At 41.1% G+C, this 14,838-nt stretch overlaps 1 protein-coding gene across 1 annotated transcript; it reads right to left on the reverse strand.

The window, feature by feature from the left end:
* Positions 1 to 7: 7 nt before the first annotated feature.
* On the reverse strand, positions 8 to 14,469 carry LOC112555390. Its single transcript, XM_025223760.1, has 6 exons — positions 14,341 to 14,469; positions 6,965 to 7,759; positions 4,458 to 4,691; positions 4,078 to 4,268; positions 1,778 to 1,948; positions 8 to 1,465 (listed from the first exon to the last, which is right to left on the reverse strand). Exons 2-6 carry the CDS (start codon positions 7,166 to 7,168, stop codon positions 1,300 to 1,302), a joined length of 966 nt encoding a protein of 321 aa, XP_025079545.1. The 5' UTR covers positions 7,169 to 7,759; positions 14,341 to 14,469; the 3' UTR covers positions 8 to 1,299.
* Between the last annotated feature and the right edge of the window lie 369 nt (positions 14,470 to 14,838).

A 14,838-nucleotide genomic window follows, 5' to 3' on the forward strand; every position in this document is an offset into this window, starting at 1 on the left:
CCACTCAGACTTTTTACTTTTTACTTTCCTGTACACAACATGCTCTATAAATTTATTATAAAATATATGCATTAAAACAGTTGTTCTATTTTCAGTACATTTCCACAAATTTTAAAAAAAATTACTTAAGATTTGTTCCAGTCGGTGGTTTGTCGCCTTCACCTTTCCAACTCCCTAGAAAAATCTTGCTCAGCTGCTAAAAAAAAGAGTTGAGGTGCTATGCACAACCATTTGAACAGCATGGGACCACTTCCTTGCTGCAAACCATTTCTAAACAGCAGTCAACGCTGTAAACACAATACTGAACAACCCTGTGTAAATATTCTAAATATGAACCCTAACCCCAAAAGCCGAAACTTGTATAAACCATTTTCCAACGCTGTAAACATTTTGATATGTAAAATATACATTTACCCAGTGTAAAATGTTAATTTAAAAAAAGCAAATCACAACAGCTTCGCACAGCCTCAGCTGTACATTCATAACATTTGAATGAGATTTACAGGTTTCAGATCTCTTTTCTTAAATTCGTCATCGTAACTGATTAAAAACCTGCTTCTTTTATAACTATTTATCTTCAGGTAGTAAATCTGTGTTCTATTTGCACGTGTATTCAAAAACAATAGCGCACACGTGTACACACTCACTCTCTACTTGTAAGACATCAGATTCTACCAGACAATCAGATTTGTTTGTCAGGTCTAAGGCATTTTTGTTACAAGATGTCAGTATACATGACAGTATATACAGCCAAATGATCCTGTAAAACATGAGACGAGTTGGTCAACTTCCTTTAACACTTCCACACCTGGAAGCTTAGCTGTCAGGGTGCTCAAGTCCATTTTCTTTATACCATCATTTTCTTTACAAAATTAGATGCAGGAGAGTAAAACCATGCCATGTTCATTGCATGACTTGCATGTTTTAAAGCCAAGTGCACCAGTGGCCAAGCAGTTAGAAGATCAAATTTTACTTTAAAAAAATATATCATAGTGCTTCATAAAAGACCTTTTTGATGAGGGTTTGGCTGCCATTTGGGGAGATTTGTTTTCTTTGTTCTTGTTTGGCTAGTCAGTGGATTTATTGTTTTGCTTGGTTCATATTTGACGTAAAACACAAGAACGGTGATCAAAGCACATGAAAGTAACAATTACACGACAACACAAATGTGGTTAGAAAACCTACTTCAGAAAGGTTCACTTAATGAGGCACTGATCTGTGTCAGGGTTATAAAGTTTTGGTCATATAGCCATAATGCATGAAAGCCAAAGCATTAACAGAAAGAAGAGAACGAGAGCTCTACCACAGCTCAGAGCGCTGCAGGTGACGTAGGTTCCGTTGTGGTGTGGCTGTTCGATTATCTCCTTCACCTCTCAATATTGCTGACATCTCTGACTGGTTATGTGCACGCTCGTAATTCTTCATGCCCTCAGGACGCATGCGAGGTGGTGTGGTCAGCTTTCGCCTAGTCACAAAATAATAATAAAAAAAAAAAAACGTTGGGTGATAGTTCAAAAATATCGAAGAAGCCAATTCTACTTATCGACCATTTTAAATACAAATTGAATCATACAATATTACCTCATATTAACCATTTACAAAACACTCACTCAAGAAACTTTATTACAAGTAATATGCATGTTAGGTTATACACACTTAAATGCACAAGTGATTATTTTATGTTTAATGTACTTGTAAACATCTTGTACAGAGATATATATGTGTATGTTACAAAATAAGTTGCAATTCTACTTGCACACACACAAACAGAACTTACGGGGATGGAGATTCTTTCATGTGTGGCAAAGTCTTTAAGTCTTTAGCAGGGCTGACAGGCTGCACATTGTCGTTACGCAAAAGACCATACATGGAATCATTGCTGTTTTTAATGGCAATGTTCTCAGCTTCAGGACGAGTTCGGCTAGCTGGCAGGACTTCATCCCAACCTCTGGACAAAAAACATCCAAATGAATCAAAAGCATCCTCCCAAGATGTGTGAGCACAGCAAGGTAAAGATGATATCGCAGCTCTGGGGAAAAAACATCTTCCCAGCTCTCCCACCCACTAACCAATAATCTTACTCCCCACCCCGACCACACACACTCAAAAAAAAAAAATCTAGCTTCTGAGCTGGAATCAAAGACATTAAGAAATGGTGATTACATGCTTTATTCGTTCTGTACAAAAATATGTGAATATTGACAAAATGTCAAACTGAAAAGTCAGAAAAAGCTGTCTTCTCTCTTGTTGTGTTGGGACAATGGACTAAGTGTGCAAATCTTGAGAAATGCATTCATGTACATGTGCACATGTTACACGAGCATACATGCACGCACAATCCCAATCGTTTTTTAACACAAAGCATGAAAAAATGTGCTGCACTCGCATCTCCGTGCTCGGTGGACTTTGTTCTGCTGGTGTGAGTAGAGCTATGGGCCTATGATAAACATTAAAAACTGCCTTTCCTTAACAGCCCCCTGATTAAACTTGTTTTAACCTGCCACACAATTCTTCCTTGCCCAAACAAACATTCTGTTTGTCCACATCCTGACCAGAGACTAGCACGAAGCAAAGTGCCATTGTCTTGCTCCTAACTAAATGAATGTGTCTGCTTCCCCGAAATCCATACATACTGTAATTGGTATTTCTTCATACTGTATTCTTATTACTTCCATCAGCAAAGGCCTACAGGTTTATTTTGTATGTTTCTTTTTAATGGCAGGAATATCCCCCAATATTTTTTAAGGGGAGGTTGGGGGACATCCTGTAGCACTTTTCCCTCCTACAAATACACATTTATGCTAGACATCCTGTAGTAATGCTCACTCCTACAAGTACACATTCACATTTGTGCTCTCTGATCTGTCCAACCATAAAAATATCCAACATCTTTATGACTTCCTTGCAAGTCTGCTTTCTGTCTCATTCAGTATTCAACATGACAAGGCATCATACTCTAAAGGTCAAGGGTTCTTCCCTTTTCAGGGGAGACCTGGGAAGGAAAACTCTTTTTTAATGCATGGGTAAACATAAAGGGTCTGTTATGGCCAGCGGCCACCCACCTACAAACACTTTAAAAAGCGGATGCCCCAGCATGCATTTGTTTTCACAATGACTATGCAGAACATGACTTGCCACCATAAGTCAGAATTTGAAAACGTTAAGATTTAAAAAAATTTTACATTATTAAAATCTGCAAGTTTTGGATTTGCAACATGTACTTCTAACTGTTCAAATTGTACTTAATTTTGCATAATGATAAAGCACATCAAGCTACACTATTTCAAATCATATAAAATAGACATAGCATTGAATACTTGTAATACTTGAGTTTATCATTGGATAGTATTTGGATCAACAACCAGATTTGCTTACTCCTAAACTTTTGCACACAAATCTTATGATTGAATAATACTTGAATTGGTAATTAAAGAGACTGAAAATGTGGACTACAGGCTCTTCATATGAGGTTCCGTACCAAACAGCATCTTCATTTCATCGTTTCCTGTGACAATAAAGGCTAATTGCCGTAGGACACTTTGATTAAAATGTATTTTAAGACCATTTTTCACCTCCATTTTAACACAACAGGGCATTTCCCTGTTAGTTTAATGACAAGGTATATATTTTACGAACAAGTGAAACTGCATGAAGTTGACTCTTATCACCTTTCCAGGCCCAAGAAATCAAAATGAAGGGTGAGAGTTAAGACTCATTTCGTGGTGGTGGGTCATGTTTGGCTTCATGCCAATATGTCATACTCATTTCTTCTATTCTTCAAGTAACAATAGCCTTATTCATCATGCCATAGCTTTATATTTCACAAGGGAGAAATAACAAGAATGTGGTAAAACTGCTATAAGGACACATTATTCTGCACACAATGTCATTTTCCTTCATTGCACTTGCAGCTAAATTCTCTTCCTCAATTCTCTCCCTGTAAAGGAGCAAGTTGTGCTGCAAGTTTCATTTGGAAAGCCCTTTTTAGTGGGGTAAAAAAATGAACATAGCACAGCAACATTTCGGTTTAAACCAACATGCCAAACACCTTCTACACCAACTGAACTGTTCACTTACCCATCCTGCGACTCCTGGTGCAAACGCCCAATCTTAGGTTCATGTGGAGTCTTGTTGCCTTCCATCCTCAAGATAGGGCCCATACCTGCCCCCTGGGCCTTCTCCAGGTTATCCTGGCCCCCAAGACCCACTTTTGGAGGAGGTGGTGCAGTAGGAGTAACTACTCCATAGTTATTGATAATGTGGTCAACCTAAGAAAGATAATGCATGCGGCATGTCAAGCTTCTTTATACACACAGCTAGTTCATTGTTAAGATCTAAAATACAGCCTACTTGTGGTTACAAAGAATTCCAAACATAAAGTCTTCAAGTATGTGCACATGCATGAGGATAACCATGTCTGCCATCACTTTTCTAAATGTGTGAGAGTGAACACCTACCTGGCCATGATTCCTGTCTGCATACTCTTTGGCCTCTGCACCATGGACTTTGGGACCTGTGGGCTCATGTATGTCCAAGTTGGCATAGTCTTCTAACACAACCCTCATACCATCGCCCTTGTTGGCTTCTGCAATTGCTGTAGCCTCTGGCTTTATGCCACGGGGGTGAATCTGGCGCTGAATTGGAGGATCAGCATATCCTCCCATCATTTCATCCATGCATCCTTTGTTCACCTAAAGACATTCCACAACCACAGCCTCAGCCTCTACAAGACAGTACAACATTTTGTATTTTTTCATCGTATGTCCACAGCACCAGATGATGATGTTCAATGCTATTTATCTTCTCAAACCCCTAGACTCTCATTTGTTTCATTTCTTACTTTTGGTCATGACAGTTTATTACTTTATGATTGAACGAAGAATTTTTAAACAAATCATTCCGAATGTATCAATAGAAAAAGCATGGACATAGGAAGCATTGATATTCCATGTCCATGCTTTTTCTATTGAGACATGCTGAATGACGTTTAAAATTATTAATGCTTCAGTCAGTTCGGAAAGCTGGGACCACATGTTAATTAGGGGTATCATGAACATAGGCAACATCACAATTTTGGCCTCCTTATGCATAATATGACTGCTGTGTTGTATCTCTTGCAAGAATAGAATGGAAGTGGTTAATCACTCAGGTCTCATGGGGAAATAATATCTAGCTCACCCATAGACATAATACAATACCTTAGACCTTGAACACTGATCACACAAATCTGAGTGTAGGCCTGACAGGCTGTCACAAGCCCTAAATTAGCCTGTTCAGAAGGGCTGCTTCAAAACAATTTTCTTAGAGCTGAGTAAGGCAGGCTGACCTGACCTGTCTAGGATTTGTTTGAAACCTTTCTCTGCAAGGTCAACTTGTCATATCCAAATACATCTCTACAATAAGCATACCCACAGCTGTACATGCAAGTTCATATTTTTAACCTCTGTAAATAGGTACTGCACATATGCTTTTGCAAACAATTCAACCTACAGATAACTCAGCAAATAAACATTTCTCTTAGTAAACAGATCCTAAACTGTAAGCACTAGCACTACTCAAGTGGATTATTCAAGGTCTATGAATATGAATGTACATAAACAGTGACAAAAACTGACAATTGAACACAAAGGCTAGAAAAGCGGTTTTAACAGACAACTTGGCCGTTTAATCTATATTTTTTGCACACATTTCCTTGTGCAAGTACAAATGGCTGCAAAGACTGCTGCTTCTCTCTCCCCTGTCTCTGATGCTACCAAAGAAAAAAAAAAAAACAAGTGATCTCTTGACTAATAACAGAAAAATCACTTGACAGATAACAGAAAAATCACAATCTTGACTACAAGTGTACAGTAGAAATGTGATGATACTCTTCTACACAAACACCATTTTTTTCCTGGGTGGCTGCAGTTGGGGATGACATTTCTGATTCAGCACTGTTTAAAAGTAGGTCAAGTCTGAAACAATTTCTTTTCAGTTTTGAGTACCCCAGTCTACCTGAGCATGCTTTTTTATGTTTAGGTAAGATTACTGTATGTTAAATGTGAGTGCTAACCTCAGGTGTAGAATACCTGCAGAAATGAATGAATGCAAAACACTTTGAATATTTGTGAGAGTGACTATAAGTGCCATGATAAATGAATGTAAATAGAAAACTAAAACTGGATGCAGACATTGTGTTCTTGATGTGTTGATGTTTTTCTAAATTGATGTTCTAATGTTACGGTCAGCAGACAATTTCCTAGAAAAGATTGGGTTTTTTTTATTGTATTGCATGCGCTTTGTTTCATGTGAATACACTTAATAAAAAAAAGACACATTTGCTTGCATGTATGCACATGCATATAAACTAAACTCATTATTTTCCTTTCCCCAATGAAGCTTTTACCTACTATTGGGAATAGTGTACTGTACAGGGAATAGTCATTATTCCCCTCTGACAGGTGTTTTCAAGTATAAACTTCTGATGAACAACCGTCTTGAATATCAAAGGCGGAACATTGGTTATTCTTGGCAGGCTTGTTGTCAATCTGTCTCAACGCCTGCCGTGGTCCGTTCCCTCCCCTCACCTCCAAACCCCACACACCTACACAGGTAGACCGAGTCGCAAAATGACCGGCAAAACCTCGCTTGGCAGTTGACCTTTGCCGGTTCGTGTCATCAAAAGCTCCTCAACAAACTGGGAAGTGCGTTAACCAACCACCTCTCCAAACTGAATGAATAGTGCCGAGGGCTGGTGAATGGGAAAGTACCTGCAGCGTTGACAAAAAACAGCATTCCATTCACAATCAAATGCCATTTAATCCTATTAATAGCTTTGCAGCCATGTGATTTCCCAGGCAGCGCGAGGGAAGGGAGGTAGAGGATACTAGATGATGGGGGTGACAAAGAAACCGGTGACTAAACGCTAAAAAAAAAAAACCCTGTCACTGAACACACAAACACAAAAACAGGTTGCACGACTTACTTCCGCTATTTTTCGCGCCGTGTCGGTTCTCAGGCGCTCGCCAGGTCGCGGCGAGGTGTAGTTGTTGACGTTATCGCTGTAGTCGAACCATCGTTCCATGTTCCCCCGGTTCCGCTCGGCATAGGCCGCGCCCTCGGGCCTGAGGCGGGGGTGGGGACGTGGAGAGGGGACGTACTCCCCGGGGCTGGAACCATTCACAGACATGGTGACGCGCGAGGAAGCGCTGCTGGCACCCCGACGTCCACAGAACAATTGAAGAGAAACCGGCGGTGACCGTTAATCCGTTGAGGCCGCTCGACCTCCCGAAGTTGTGATGGTGCGAGGTGAGTGGGTCTCCTGGCCGCAGGAAGAGGGACGCTGCACGTCGAACACTGAAATCCTCGCAGTTAATTAACAACAAATGGCCTCCGCTGTCCACCAGCGCGCGCTCCGACACTGAGTTAGCCTAGCCGGCGGGTTACCAACAAGCACAACACACGTCGCGGCCAACCGATCATCGCGATGCAAAGGCCGTCCTCGAGGCTGGTGGTGGTGGTGTCGGCTGATTGTAGGGGTGGTGGTGGGTGAAAAACAACGATTGGGGGAGAGGCCTTTTAAACAAACCCCGCCAAACGCTTCCCGTGTAGATGTCGTCCCAGGAACAACAACTCGTCCGCGATGCTCGTCGTCTCGCCTGTCTGCCCTTGTCACTGAAGAAACTGGGAAAGGATGGAGGGATGGCAGCAAGATGGCTGTCGTCCTCGATCGTCACAGCCAAGGTGTCGGCAGCTCACTTGGGGGAAAGGTCTGAAGCCCCTGAAGCAGAGAACGCAAATAGGTTTGACAGCATATGACGGGAAGGGTGAGAGGTCACGCGGGGTTGAGGCTACACTGCATGCGGCGGGAGGCTCTGCGGAGCAACGGAGGTTACGGGGGGAGGGGGAGAGGAGGGAAGGGGCCAAACAATAGGTTTGTGGGAGGAGCTGTTCCGTAGATAAATGTTGGAGGGGCGGGTTCACGTGAGGTGAGCGAGAGCCGACTCTTGTCAGACTGCGCTATGTTTCACTGTTATGAAGCGAACCAAACACTTATCTTTACGCAACCTCTTACATCTTGTTCATGGCTCCTCTCGCCTCCTCCCACCTCCACCTTCTCCCACACACACACCAGCAGCGAGGGCATAACCACTTCCGAGTGTTCTAGTGGGTGTTACATACACCATACATGAGAGAAGACTACATACAACATTCGATATTCTGCTTTCCTGCTGCTTACTCAACCGGAGAACATACTCAAATATTTTCCATGTAGTGAGGTAGGTGTGCGAGATAAAATCCTGGGGCACACGTTAGGAAAAGAAGGTCGAGGACCAAGCGAGAGCCAGGTATCTACACTTTGATGTTAGCTGAAAGGCCAAGAAGAGATCGCGGCAGACTTCCAGCACAGACTAACGGAAGTGCGATCTCATTGACGAGAGGTGAGCGCGGAGTGGACCGTTAATGAACTGCTTTTAATAAACAGGATGATAGGATATTTGGGGGTTTTGTTTGTTTTTTGTTTTTGAATCGGTTAAAATTAGGTTCGGGGCTTGGATTTGTGTGCCGTTAATGAACTTCCTTTGATAAAAAGAGTGGTAATGATGTGGGGTTTTTTAATGAATCGGTTAAAATGCGTCTTCAAGTATCGAAGTGCAGTGATATCAGCTTCGCTACTGGTGTGCTTTTATATACAATATATATAATGCTCGCCGACTGCTACTCTATAATCAGTGACTTATCGTTTTGCCCTTTTGTGGGTTGGCAACCAACCTTAGTCTACACGCAGACAAAAATCAAGTGACACACGATTTATCTTATTTTTCGGTCCCAGCAACCCTCACGTGACACCCACCCACGTCCCATATCCGTAGCACGCGGAAGAAGAGTCCATCATACTCAGTCCAGTAACAGTTCTTTCGGCAAGGATGCAAGCTGTTACGGGTCGCTGGAGTTAAAAGACATAAAATCAGATTGTCAGTGCACTGGCGTACACGGATGCACACAGTGTCGTGAAAAGAATATTTAAATTTTATTTTTTATTATTTTTTTCTGTTCTGAATATGGGACTCGTCTGCTATGGGCCTCCTTTTCTTTGAAATCTTCCTGGAATGTCTGTTTAACAGAATCATTTCTACAGATCGTTTCCCGCTGAAGGAGCGTCAGGCAACTCACAAGATTTGCTGGCAAACGTTGCGTGCGTCTTTGCGATCACACGCAAGCAAGCGCGATAACGCTTTGACATAATCTACTTTGGTGATAAACTTCGACACTACGGGCTGTGAGCTCGCAAGAAGTGGGAAAGATTCAAAGAGGAGTCTCCAGACGACTTATTGAAAAAACAAACTGTATTTACACTCAGGCTTCCCTCGCTCTACCTTGCGCACGCCTCGCCACACCTAGCACGAGTCTGACGTGAGGAGTTTGTTGTAAGATACTTTGTCTCAAGTCGATTATTCCCGTGAATGCACGTGTGTGTGTTATCTTTCTGGGACTGAGCGCCTTTCCCTCCAAGTCCTGTTTTGATAGGAGAAGGTTGTAGCAGTTTTAGGCAGTTCGGCTGCTGACATGAGCTCACTCCTAGCGGTGAGATGCTCTAGTCGCGAGCAAGCAATCGGAAGTAAACAATAATAAATGCAAAATTGTGTAAAGCGCATACCCACACTCCTAAGGTGTATGCTCTTAGCGCTTAAGTACCAGACTTCAAACACGGAGACGGACTTGCAGCACGTGCGTAGAGGTAAGACTGGGCAAGCAGGAAGTTTACAGGCGGTGGGGGCACCCTAACAGTCCTACAGGTTTCGAACACCGTCACGTATGGTCTACACCAGGAATGTCTAACCCGCGGGCCGCATGCGGCCCGTTGAATGCATACCTGCCGCCCGCACAAAGGACACTGTAGCGATTCGCTAAATCTAATATAAAGGTCTTTTCTTACCTTCCTGAAAATTTGCCACAAGGATTATGGCAATGTTTGGTTCTACCTATGTGTAAACACTTATTTTCCTTCATGAAATCAACAATTACTTCTCAGAGAACAAGGATGGACTGATCAAAACCTCTCAACTCTAAAGAAATTCGGAAATGCACAGTAATTTCAGCCAGACATTTGTCTTTAAAAAGAGACATCAAGCCTCAGAACAAAACACTAAAAATATTAGAAGCAAATGGTCATTTTAAACTGTGGTAATTTTTGTGCCGTGTACTTGTTGCTGTTGATACAAGTCTGTGTTGCCGTTCAAATGTTTTTCTTGTATCCTACTTTTCTTATTTTGCATTCATGTGGCTAGCCGCTAAACCATTTGTGTGCACATTGTATGTTTCTAAGTTTAAATAATAAAAATATTCTGTAATAAATTTTATTAAATGACTTTAATTAGTTGTCGTGTGCGGCCCCATGACGACACAAATGTGACCCCATGTGACAAGTCCGGGGTAGGAGAATTAATCTGTTTAACCTCCGTATTTATCTGGTGAAGCTTGATTTTTTTCTTCTCGAGCCACTTCTTTGTCCACACGAATGCCCAAAAAGAAATGAAAGTTAATGATATGCTCAAAAAATAAAATAACACCACACATGCACTTTCAGCGAGTAAAATGGTCACGGGATGTTGCACATAGACCCACGTTACAGTTAACTGGAAAGCACATGGAATTTTGTATTACTCTTGCGTGAGAGCGCGATTGTATATGTAATAATTATTGTGCTAACAGGAAATTCTTAGTCAATATGGCTGTCGTACGAACGTTGCTTTCCTGAACACAACTGCCAGACTTCTCCCAGGAAAGTATCTTGATAGTACTGAGGTTAGCCTCTCATTCGTAGCCAAGACAAGCAATATTCTAATCGCGTTCTGCAGACCTCCGTATCTCGGGTTTATTCACTCACAGTTTGAGGCAATGATAGTATCTTGGCGCTCACCCAAGTCATCAGACATAAAAAAGCAGCAGCTTTGAGGTCTGGCCGACCTTTAAGACCTACACCAGTGAGGTTGTCAGTGATGTCGCCTGTGACTGGGCAGGATTTACTGCCCCGACCACTTGATGCTACTGGCTACTTTCAGGCGAATTCAACGCCAGCGACTAAATCTTCGTTAATGTCCCCATCTTTCACACACTGAGCATTTACATGAGGCGCTCACTGGTGTTCACTTGTCTGAAGGTGGCCACGTCAAGCGCGACGTCTAAAACGAAAAATACAGTCAAGTAAAGGTCACTTACATTTCCTCTATAGTTGTCAGCTCCTATGATAATTGTAGAATACAGAAATAAAAAGTAAACAAAACTGGTTTCCAGTTCTTTCTTCTTCCTACTCATTCAAAAGAGCCTTGAGTGGTGTTTTCTCCCCCCTTTACAGGTCTTACGCCGTAGGGATATAGCATCGGGGGAAGCGAACAGTCGAGTAGTTACATAGTTACAGCGCTGGAATCCGATCCGAAGTGAAACAGTTCGATACCCGTGTAGCGCAGCAACCTTCAACCAGTCGACTCAACTGGTGGTAGTGAATAACTGACCCAATAAAGCGTTGAGGAAGACAAAGCAGCAAGGGAGAGGAGATGGCCGATGGTCCCCGAGAAAAGAGAAGTCTCTAATACCTCACTCACCAACAACCTGAGGTCGGGAGAGAACCTTTACCTATATGGCATCGATGGACTAGCGCGCTGATTCACTCCGCTCCCCAACACACACAACTGTCACTTCCTGCTCCATGCTGAAGCCTGTCAAACCATCCCACACCACACCCCTTGGCCATCCTCTACCATACCCAGTTTTGAGGTTTTCTGTGTTTCAGCGACACTTTCCCCGATGATCTTGATGACACCCAAAGCAGCAAGACCACTGAAGATGGTGGTTACATGCTCAGAAGGAGACATTCAAAGAACTACAATGGAGGACGGTTTTGTTATCTGCTCACAAGATGACGTCAGAAGCAACACCAGGGAGGACGATGCTCGCACCTGCTCACAGGAACCCATGAGGATGGCATTCACATACACTCTTTAGTCGTTAACCTCGCCTTCAAGTTTCTTTTAATTTGGTTTATATTTCATTTCTTTCTAAAATATAAATTTTTTATGGCAGCAGCCAAAATTTTCGGATATGTTCTGCTTAAGTTTATGTTTAAATTCGCCTATGCACACCAGCCTCAAAACTCAAACGTCAGTTATTTTGCAACCCACAGCGAAAAGAGGGTAATCTGCGTCAGCTTAGCGCAACAGGCTTGGGCACTTTGTGCCACTTCTGCCTGTAGACAGGCCAGATCATGGCCACTAATTGCCCAACCGCTTCCTCCATGTATACAGTCTCGACTGTTTTTATGCAGAGCGACATGAAATGAGAGTGGCACGAAACACTATTTCAAACGGCCAGACATCCACAGGCTGTGCAGATTAAAGCCCTCACATGCTGCAGTCACTCAACACATGGCTGTCGCCGGGCCCACTGTTTACAGCAGCCAGCATCTTCGTTGGAGAAGACCTTGCTACATAACTCCATCAAGAGACTGACTATAGGTTTTTAAGTATCCACTTTACCTCTTATTCGAAATTGAAAAACTTTACATCAGACTATTTCCCCCTCTCCCCTTCCAAACTTTCAGGCGTGCATAACAGCTACAGAGAGTTCATTTGCTGGAAATAGATCAAAGACATACCAACTGATTGTACAAAGCTTGCTCACTTCTAGTAATGCTAGGATAATTTTACCTTTAAAATGAAAACAGGGAAAGCGCTAATAAATTTTATTTTAATGAGGGAAACACCAGAGAAATCTTTTTTAGATCAATCACCCAGTGTTCAAATATAAAGTTCTTTCACAATGACTGATCCATTTCTTTTTAAAATGACTAAAATGGCAATCTGTTCTTAAAAATTATTTACCGTCGTCATGGTTTTGCATGATAGCTAAAATAATTCTGAAAAGGAGCATGTACAATATCATGACCATGTCAATGCTTTTCGCTCATATTCTATATCCCACTACAACCACAATGGATTCCATGTAATCAGAAGCCCTTTGCTGCGACAACTTTAAAGCTGATTGCATACATTTATAAACATTCTGTATAAGCATGTCATGAGTGAACCTAAAGGACTGAGAGAGTACATCCCTTTTTAACATAACATTTTACTATGTACAGTGTTGGCACAGTAAAGACTACTGTTGGTGCCATGACAATGTGACAGGAGCTGTCCAAACAGAGTTGCTCTAGTTTTAAATGAATTATTTACGATTAGTTTAAAGGTTAAGGTCTAGAGGTTGGAGTAGGATTTAGGCAAAATACTTAGTTTAGGGTCAATAAAGACTAGAAATTGGTAAAACGTTTTTCTTAAAATGAAAACTGTCATCAATCTATAAAATCTCTTATTCTTTGTGTGACCATCAAAACTCAAGTTTAGGAAATTGCATGCATCTCACTTCTAAAAGAATGTAAAATGTAACATACAAATAATAGCACGGGTTGTCACTAATAAATTGATAGTTGATATTTTTGACTAAAACATTTTTTATGCTTTTTCACCTCCTACGATATTAGCTTTATGAATATGCATGAAGTCTCCTTCGAGATTTTTTGATGTATATATATGGTACTCATGCTCATTTAGGAGAATACCAGATAGAATACGGGCAATTTTTTTTATTATTTGTTAAATAATAACAGAAAATTGAAGAAAATTAATTGGGGAACTTCCCTAAGCAAAAACTTGCAATCGACAGAAAATTTGCCAACTGCCATAGTCCTCCCTGAGTTGAGAAACTCTTCAAAACCAAGTAACAATGCTGTGTATCAAATGATCACCTGGACAGACAATAAAGTCTGTTTTGATTTTGATTTGATTTGAAAGAATGCTTACTGATACTTAAAAATGATACCATGTACGTAGTACTGGGAGAGTATTAACTGTTTACATACTGAGAAAGGAAGCAAGCAAAAAAGAAAACAAGAAAAAAAGAAAGCAGGTAAAAAAAAAGCCAGCAAAAACAACTCCCCTGAGTTAGAATAACTGAATTTAAGGTAGTGGAGGTGGGGTAAACATATTTCTTTGTTGCCCGACCGTTCATGCATGAAAACTCATTCTGAACCAGTGACCTTCCTCTAACGGCGTCGAAGCGATCGGCGGCTATTTCTATCATCCAGGCATTTTTATGAATTTACATAAACAGTGCATTTGTGCCACAATATTTATCTTATATTGTGTTTCCGTTAGTTATTAATTGTATCGAGGCATTGTAATCGTTTGGAAGCAGATGACATGTAACGATTATTGTAACGGTCGGAGCTCGCGTCGCATTTTAAAAAAAATAACAAAATCAACTTTGAATGACAAAAATCTTCGATATTTTGTAAAAGACTATACTTACGAAAACGTCTTCCTTCTTATAAATGCACACAGAAAGGCTATGCAGCGAAACTTACTTTCTTACCTAACTAAATATAACGTTCTACAAGCTTTTCATTTTCCCTCTAAACAGGAAGTTGACAATGTAAAAGTGAACCATGTACTTTCCGAAAACAAATTTCTATAAATAGTAAATCAACTTAATTAAGGACAGTCTTCGTAAATTCTTGGATGAAAAATTTCATTGCATTTTAGATTCTAGAGCACATCTTCATTTTTTTTAAATATATATGTATAAAAGACGCAACGTAACAATTCTGATTTTGAATGTAGCGCCGCGTAGAAACATCAAAAACTAGGATGGCTAAAGTATGGTTTCCTCTACCCACCAAAGGTCTTTTAAAAATAAATCTTCCGTTGTAGTTTTATGTGTCAGGACTTCAAAAAGACTTGAGTAATAGACACTAAATGCACTAGCTATGTAGTATATTTGGATTGAAGACTTCTTGTATCACACGAT

This window comes from Pomacea canaliculata, linkage group LG14, assembly GCF_003073045.1.
Source record: "Pomacea canaliculata isolate SZHN2017 linkage group LG14, ASM307304v1, whole genome shotgun sequence".
Classification (NCBI taxonomy): domain Eukaryota; kingdom Metazoa; phylum Mollusca; class Gastropoda; order Architaenioglossa; family Ampullariidae; genus Pomacea; species Pomacea canaliculata.

What these genes read in the sequence shown, in the direction of transcription:
- LOC112555390 (XM_025223760.1), bottom strand. Translation starts at nt 7,168, where the DNA reads ATGTCTGTGAATGGTTCCAGCCCCGGGGAGTACGTCCCCTCTCCACGT. An exon ending in CGGCGCGAAAAATAGCGGAA is followed by an intron (nt 4,692 to 6,964) that starts GTAAGTCGTGCA and finishes GAATGTCTTTAG; the next exon opens with GTGAACAAAGGATGCATGGA. An exon ending in CACCAGGAGTCGCAGGATGG is followed by an intron (nt 1,949 to 4,077) that starts GTAAGTGAACAG and finishes TTTTTTGTCCAG; the next exon opens with AGGTTGGGATGAAGTCCTGC.